Source organism: Channa argus, chromosome 16 (genome assembly GCF_033026475.1).
Source record: "Channa argus isolate prfri chromosome 16, Channa argus male v1.0, whole genome shotgun sequence".
In the NCBI taxonomy this organism is placed as follows: domain Eukaryota; kingdom Metazoa; phylum Chordata; class Actinopteri; order Anabantiformes; family Channidae; genus Channa; species Channa argus.
Window position 1 is genome coordinate 10,632,404 of NC_090212.1, and position 8,524 is coordinate 10,640,927.

General features: G+C 39.0%; 1 protein-coding gene across 1 annotated transcript; it reads right to left on the reverse strand.

The window, feature by feature from the left end:
* Positions 1–1,492: 1,492 nt before the first annotated feature.
* cfap99 (cilia and flagella associated protein 99) lies at positions 1,493–7,884 on the reverse strand. Its single transcript, XM_067479154.1, has 16 exons — positions 7,522–7,884; positions 7,295–7,439; positions 7,100–7,194; positions 6,913–7,019; positions 6,650–6,827; positions 6,414–6,494; positions 6,192–6,260; positions 5,830–5,916; positions 5,651–5,739; positions 5,254–5,458; positions 4,979–5,120; positions 4,740–4,891; positions 4,459–4,664; positions 4,178–4,370; positions 3,163–4,066; positions 1,493–1,627 (listed from the first exon to the last, which is right to left on the reverse strand). Exons 1-15 carry the CDS (start codon positions 7,633–7,635, stop codon positions 3,923–3,925), a joined length of 2,007 nt encoding a protein of 668 aa, XP_067335255.1. The 5' UTR covers positions 7,636–7,884; the 3' UTR covers positions 1,493–1,627; positions 3,163–3,922.
* Positions 7,885–8,524: the final 640 nt, after the last annotated feature.

An 8,524-nucleotide genomic window follows, 5' to 3' on the forward strand; every position in this document is an offset into this window, starting at 1 on the left:
GTTTGTGACTGTGAACACACACACACACACACACACACTCTATGATTTTTATGGCTGCCACAAATAACTAAGAGGCATTTTTATTTGCAGTAAAGCTGTTGTTGGAGCATGTGCTAATAGTGATACAAGTGTTTTTAAAGGTTAAAAGCCCATCTTGTCAGGAAATACTAGAGCTGTGGGATGCTTAGCATGTTGTAGCCATATCTCAAACTTGGATAAGGGCAGAAGAGGATAGAATGATAAAGCAACTTGCTCCTAAAACCACACATCATCTTATATTTTGCACAGTTTATCTTATAAACCACTGAAACCTGAACTTACGCGCCTTCTGCTGATTACTCAATGGAGCGACTGTGTAACTGGGTGTGTATGAGTGTTTGGGTGCTGAGGAGCAGAACCATGGGATGAAGGCATGTGATTTCCCATTCGGTTATTAGATAAAAGTGATTCTCCAAACATAGAGACAGTTATGAATATTTAAGGAACATTTTTTTTAAAATCCTGGTTACAAACAACAACAGAGGCAGAAATAGAAACCTGGTGACAATCAAGTACAACTTACTTGCAAAACTTTCCTAGTGTACATGGTGTACATGAAGTAGAACTCTGCTGAGATGAAAAGAAACCTGACAGCAGCAGACAGAACATATGATACATGTCATTTTCTATCAAGTTTTAGATAATATAAAAACATGTCAAATTCCATTATAATTAATTGGGTAGAAACATCTAAATCATAAATCTAATTTCTACATACAGGCATAATTCTGCTTTTGTCTCATTGAATACCGCTGGGTGATGATTTACAAAACTGCTATATCTACAGCTAAATAAACACACCTGGTGAACAAATTGTGCAGTTTTCTCCACCAGTATTATTGCTGAAGGATCCAGGAGGACAAGGGTGACATAATGGACTTCCAGTTAAACTGTAGTAGGTATAAGATACACAAAAAAACTGATGAGTGAAGTAAAAAGAGTAGTCGATAACAGGATTAAAACAAAAAATGATATGGCATGGCATGCTCTGCATCCTTACTTAGTGAAAAAACCCTTGTTGCAGGGAAAACACTGTTGCTGTCCAGCTTGTGGCTGATAGAAACCTTTGTTGCATGGTATGCAGGCTTCAGGAGTTAGACACAGCCCGGGGTCAGAACAGCACAAACATTGCAGGGTGCCTGGAGACAGACAGAGGTACATTTCTTAAGTTTGACTTTGCCTGGTCATTGTTACAATTTGAATCAGTGCAGTGAAAATCTTACAGTACAGACAGCACAGATATGTAGTGAACCAGAGCAAGTTAAGACCCTAAAACATTGAACAAAATGTTTCTATGATCAAACATATCACAAAAAAAGGAACATGATGGCTTGGTGACAAGGGCAGTGTCTCACTGTTGTCATATTGTGATCCTGGTGCACAGGGAACACAAGCAGAAGTGTTGAATGCAAAGCAACCCGGGGTTGTGCTGCTGAAAATCACAGGCGTTGGAGTCAGAGTGGTCACATTGTCCATGACAGTGGTGTTCATCACAGCAGGAGTAAGTGTGGTTTGGCTCACCACTAGGCCTGAAAAAGAAGGAGTCTGGATGTTTCAAACTTGGCTTCTGGTAGACGAATCATAAAAGCTGCAATACAAATTCAACAATTTTATTCACTAAAAGGTGCGATCACATAAAAATCTGTGATTGACGTGTTGTTTGCCTGGGGGTTTGGGGGTTTAACCATCAACCACAATGTCCCTGGTTTAAATATGTCCAGGGACCTTTGGTGCATGTTGCAATTGATCCCTCACGCTCTCATTTTGGCTCATGTCTCTACTGTTACCCTCCAAAAAAGATATAAAATACAAGTTCTGACTTATAATAAATAAAAGCAAGAACATTACTCATTTTCCCAGTACATATAAGATGTTAGAAATTTCGGTCATCCGAGGTTTGGTGTCACCAATGATTCATAGAGCACGTGAATGCACAATAGCCCAAAATTAAGTCCAATACAAGTATTAAGTGGGTCGCTAGGGTTGGGTTATTTTTAATAAATACATTAGCAGTCGTGTTGGGAATGATGACTATGATCTGTTTTATCTCTGCCTCTTATTCATTTGTGCAGTTCACTAAACTGCTCATAAAAGACAAAAAATGCATTTCCTGTGAAGCAGACAGGAACAGAGTTGGAGAGTCTTGTGTTATGTAGAAATTGCACTTACAACACTATTAATATTTTTAGGCATTTATTTAGGCATAACTGTCTTTTAAAACCCTATTCATATTTTTAGGCATTTATTTAAGCATAACTGTCTTTACTTTGTAGTGGGTCTTCGCAGGGCCATGGTAAACTCATCTTCCTCCTTCTCAGATGTAAATGCTGAGCACCCTAACTTAGCAACACAGCTTTGACAGGGGAAACAAGGTGGGTGGGGATATAGTGATTTGCCTTGTTGAGGTGTGTCACACCATCCCTGTGTATTAATCCTATGCATAAGAAGTAATTTTCTATCTGTTAGGCCTTTGTTTTCATATCTTAAATTCCTCCACAAAATCATATGTTTAACAGGTATAAGCACATGCAAGACAGAGCCCATATTGTGGCAGTAATCACATCAGCCATGTGGATAAGTGCTTTCTTGAATACAAGCCATCCTCCCCATGAAATGCAATTATTCAGAAACAGAATCATGTGATTCCCCAGGTTCAGTTTTTTTCTGTGCTGGCAACATTTCTGTCTCTCAAACAGTTTCACACAGGCCTCTGGTAAAGTGGCATAAAGAAATGCTGTAATCCTGTAAATCTGAAAGGACTTAACACCAATACCAGCCAAATAAGAAAACTACTAGCAATGTAACAGAAACATGCTCTCATTACAAATGAAACTGATATTAATAAAGCTATAGAAATCACGAGTAAGTACTTCAGGTTTGATTTTCATTTTCATACGGAGAAAGTTTATGGAGATTGAATGCGAAAATACACGTTAAAAGATACAACTTAAAAATTATGAATAGGCGCTTTTAAACATATTTGATATTGAATACCTGCCGAAATAGACAATATTCCGTTTTTAGGGCTAATGTATCATTTGACATTTCTATTTAAAAAACGGCAGCCTCCAGAGGTTTGTAGGATTAATGCAATTGTCGGTAATGGTATTAGAGAGACAGTACCTATGAAACAAGCGGCGGCTATCCCTGGAAGAAGTCCCCGACACTCCATCATCCTCCAGATATTATCGAGTATCACCAAACAATGTCACAACTACAGCATCGCATCCCTGACAAGTGCTCAAGTCGCCTTTGTTTTCACAGAGGACGTCAGTGAAGCGCACTCGCAGTGGGATCGGCGCTTCCATCAGTATCATATGACAAAATGCAAATCATGTGATTCTGCTTTAGAGGGAAAAACTGCAGAAAAGGGCCTGATGATTTGGCTGTTACCTACGGCAGCCAGCAGGGACGCTGCAGCCGCTCTGTGCGGACAAATTGTTTTTGTTGTCTTATTAGAAAAGAGCGATAGATATCATGGAAATGTCATGTCAAATGATACTTGTGCATTATGTTGATGAGTAATGATGGGTGATACAATAACTTGTTACCCAAAGCCACACAAATAACACAAACATTGTTTTGAGGAAGGGAAACTTTCAAAATCACAAGTTTAAGTCCCACTTCCCTTTTTGATGTGTTAAGCACAGGTGGGTGGAATTTTGGGGGGTGTAAATAAAAATAATGGCAGCACTTTACACTAAATTCAGTACAAAATAGTTCATTGTTGATTAACATATATGGATAAATACATTGGTTACAGTAATTGCTCAAGCGATTTTAATGCAAAATGTTTCAAATTTATATATCTTATATGTAGCACAAGATAAAGTTAAAATTATTCCTCATTCCAAAAATTATGTCTGATCTTTATGATCTAAAATTAAACATTTGAAGCCTTTTGCACAACTCTGTACATATTTCTGGTTTTAAGTGCTTCCCTCTGAGAAACAACATTCAGATCCTCTTGGATGAGGTGCTCTAAACTCAGCTCCAGTTTCTCCCAGCTTTTTTCTGACAAGGTCCTCTGACAAAATGAGAAACAGAGAGAGAATTGAGGAATGTTACTTTCATGCTACTGACAAAAAACTTATCCCAATACTAAAAGGTCAAGCTCAAGTTTGGATGTCATACTCACTTTGCTGGTTGTCCCTGTGTTTACCACAGTGCATGCAGCTGCTTGTTCTGGACATTTGGCCTTGCTTCTTTCCGCTTGCTTCAGTCTTTGGCGCTCTTGCTGTTTCTCTTTGAGCTTCTTCTGCAGAGCTGAAAGACTCTCATCCTGAGTCACCATCTGCCGAAAGCCCAAACTGGCTTTCCTCTCATGTTTCCTGCAACACGGCAAAAATATAATGAATGTGTGTGTGATGTTTGCGAGTTTGTTGTCACGAACAAGTCCAAGCCAAACATTTTCCTTACCTCATGGCAGCAGCCTGTGCCAGCGCTCTCCTGTGAAGGTTGATGGTCTCCAGCTGCTCCAACAGCAGCTGCTTCTTGTTCCACTTTGCCTCTTGGATGTGCTCCCGTTTCTCCTGCTCCTCTGCTTGCTGCAACCCCTTCAGAAGAGCAAGACGCTCCTTCAACTCGGCCAGAGACATCTCCCCAAGCAACTTATGGCCTGCAGTCTGACGTGGAGTAAAATGTCAACCAAAGTGTAAGAGGTATGTGGAAATATCTAACAGCTATCTTGTTTCACTCACCTCTGTGTCGTCAAAGTTCTTGGCTCTGATGTGAGGAAGTGATTCAATGGCATGGATTTCTTGGATAATTTCAAATTTTCTGCTCAGCTCTGCCTGTGCTTCCTCTAGTGCCTGGCGGAGGAGCTCTTGACTTTGTTCTGAGACTTCTCTTACTGTGAAATATGCATGAAATTGATGTGAATGAAAAGGAAATCGTGAAAATAAATAATTGGTATTAGACCTGATGCCAAACAACATACCTATACTTTGCTTGAGTTTCTGTAACTTCTCCTTAGCCATTTTGGAGTTCTTGTGACCTTCTGCCACTTGCTGCACCAAGTCTCTCATTACCTTTTCCTCCTGCAACCTTTTCTCAGCGTATCTACGCATCAGCTGAGCTGTCTACACATTATAAAGCAGCCAAAAAAGCGCATGTTTCATGCACAGTTGTAAATCTGTTTAAAGTAATTCAAGAAATGTTTACATAGACCAGTTAATCTGTGAATGCCTATAGTCAGGAGGTGTTTTTACTAACCTCTTCTTTCTTCAGCTGTGCAGTTTTCTGGTTGCGTTCCATTATTCGTGCCCGAGCCATAGCTGCCTCCTCATAACTGATGCGTCCCTCTAGGCGCCTACGCTCAATCCTGGCCAACTCATCCAGAAGGTCCTTTTCACGCATCTCCTTTTGCCACTTTAGGAAAGAAGAGGGCTCATGTCCTCCTTGTATCAAACGCTCAATTCTGTGTCAACACACACATAGACATTTTACTCTTAAATTGTTCAGGTTGAGCTGTTTTATTTATTGAATAAAGATAAGTTAAGATATCCATTGGTTGAATTTTAAAAATGTTTAAACTCATTTTAGTACTGTCCTGTGCAGGATACCTATCATGTTGAGAAGTACACCCCCACTCCCCCAGGGTGTGCTATACCTCTGAAACTCCTCCTCCACTTGACGGTCATGTAGTGCCCCCTGTCTCAGGATAGCTGCACTGTTGAGCTTGATGGACCAGTTGTTGGTCTGAACATCACAAATAACACATGCAAGTGGATGTTAACACACAGTAGTTGTTAGTGATCCATTAAATAAGATGAAATAATGAGATCTGACCTTAACACTGGAAGGAGGTCCAGTGGAATGAAATGAATGGGATCTGAACTTTGAGTCCATGTCTTCCTTAATCTGGGATATAATTTGCTGTAATAAAAATGGTATTTCAGAAGACATGTAAACTAACTCTAAACTATCTACTGACTCACTGAGTGGAAGTGGATGTCTATCATCTAAAAGGATATGTTGTAATTTAGTCACGAGGATAAATCAACAAGTGGCTAGTCAAGCCAGTATTGATACAGCCCCCAAAACCCCAGGAAGAGCAACAAAAGAAAAACCCATCTACCATCTGAAATTAATCTTGGATGTGATCAATGACTTTAGAAATATATATACAGATTACAGAAAATAGTCCCTACCTTTGTGCGCTCAGATTTCTGTGGTTTTACACATCTGAACTGTTTCATATTTGCTTCATACAGCAGTTGCTTTGGGAAAAACAGATTGTGTGTCATTAAAAGGCCTGTTTACAACAAAAAAATAAATGTTCTATAATGTTTTACTTTTGTTGTAATACAACACATCACCTTCTGTCTTTTAGCCTTTTTTTCTGATAATAAAGGTATAAGCAAACATTGTACCTCAGTCTTTCGATGGTTATTTTCCTTGATCTCCTCTATTATCTGCTTCTCTTTTGGAGCTCTATACATGCTTTTTGGAACCTACAAAACAAAATCACAGTCACCACACAGTATATCACATGCTCTTTTTAAAATATCTTTTGGCTGTTGCACAAAGAAATAAGGGCCAATACACTTTTAAATTCATGATATTGCATATAAAAATTATATTGTATATAAATATACATGAAGCTGACCGGTTTGTATTTTTCCTGCTGTGGGATGAGCTCTGGCAAAGGCAGAGCGCGGGGTTTCGGTTTGGTGAGAGCAAACTCTTGGGGTTCAGTAGTTTTGCTCTTAGCTTTCTTGACCTGACTCCCATGTGATGCTCTGACAGCAAGCTGGTCCAAGAGAATATTGATCTCAGGGCGCCATCTAAAGGACAATATACATATGCTAATTTTGTGTTTTTACATACAATGTCATATGTAACCTGAGGAGGATATTCCTTGACTTTAACCTTAGCAAAGGGCCAATCCAGTGTTCCTCAACATAGGCAGCATCGTAGATATTATTCCACTCTCCTTGTATCCAAGTTGTGAGGTTTGTGAAAAAGAACTTCAAAAACTACAACCAAACATAGTACATACATTTACACAAAATACACTATAACAGAAAGGTGGTTTGCTGTTTGTTTTGTTTCTTACTGTATGCATCTTTTTGATATCCAGAGATCTGACGATGTTACTGAAATGCTGAAGCCCAATGTCATCAAGGAGAAATATGGCAAGGTAACAGATAACTAAAGAACATAGCATAGTATTATAAAAGGTAGCAGTGGTAATCTTGCTATATTTAGAGGGAAATATAGCAACAGTACAAGCTTTGGTAGATTAACTTACCGACAAAGCGATTGCGATCACTTCTGGATAAACATCTCCCATTCTGGGCATAAAAGACATTGATAACTATTTCCAGGAGACTTTTGTGCTCAATACATCCAGAAACAACATCAAGTATGAACTTTCTATGCTCAGCATCTATGTTCTGAAACAAACAACAGATTAGAGTTTCTGAATAAAATGTATCAGCACAAGAAGAATCATGGCTCAGATCTGTTTCTACCTACCTGGAGATCTTTTGAAACATCTTCTAGGAAGTCTTCTAAACATAGTCTGCCGGTGTGGAACTTATCCAGCAACACAATGGCCTCCTTGACAAGTGACCCATAGCTTGAAGCCATTTTATATCTGCCTGCAGAAAGCTGGGGTTGATTGGTAACTGTGGTAAAAAGATATTTGCTAGCAGAAAAGCCCACACATAATAGCGTATAGTTATTATCTTTACAGTCAAATCCAACTTTTAGTACTTTTAGCTTTTAGCACTAAATGGACCAAATTGTTTGCTATAGAAAATACAAGTTAGTAAAAATTTCCAAGCGCAACTGCGGAGCGGCTTGTTGTCCGTTACCACGTTCAGCCGTTGCTTAGCAACACATTCCCGTAAACATGAATGTCGTCTACCTCAAGCTCAAAGCTGAATGTTTACTGAGCAATACCTTACACATACAGGAACAATCAACATTTATTAGACAATTGAGAGGCATCTGTTTTACTGTTGGGGCATTTTGTCCACTATATGAACTATATGATTCATTGTTTTAATCCATCGGATGTAGATTAAGAGTGTGACACCCTGATCCTTTGTTGGCTGATATAACAATAAGTATGACGTAGCTTATTGACGTCTGAGCGTGCTATGCGCTGCCTTCAGGTGCTATTGAAAATGTTAAGATTAGTTCACAACCGAATCAATATGACAAGAAAAAAAAATGTATCTAGCTAGAGAGAGAGAGAGAGAGATCGAGCGAGAGGGAGAGCGAGAGACAGACAGACACACACACACAGAGAGAGAGAGACAGAGAGAGAGAGAGAGCGAGAGAGAGAGAGAGGTTTTTCTTTATTGTTGTTACAATACAATTTGTCGGTATTGTTGGAACTTGTTACAAAACATGATTGCCATATAATAAGTAAAATTGAAATATTTTCAAATACACATTCACATTTTCAGCATAACAGACTCTAGTTGGTCTCCAGATTCATGGAAAGTTTGAAAACCTGCTTAACAACTCA

Excerpts from the sequence above, each read along its gene's own strand:
- cfap99 (XM_067479154.1), bottom strand. The coding sequence starts at position 7,635 with ATGGCTTCAAGCTATGGGTCACTTGTCAAGGAGGCCATTGTGTTGCTG. Across the intron at positions 7,440-7,521 it reads ATGTTTCAAAAGATCTCCAG|AACATAGATGCTGAGCATAG; the intron begins GTAGGTAGAAAC and ends TGTTTGTTTCAG. Across the intron at positions 4,892-4,978 it reads GAAACTCAAGCAAAGTATAG|TAAGAGAAGTCTCAGAACAA; the intron begins GTATGTTGTTTG and ends CATATTTCACAG.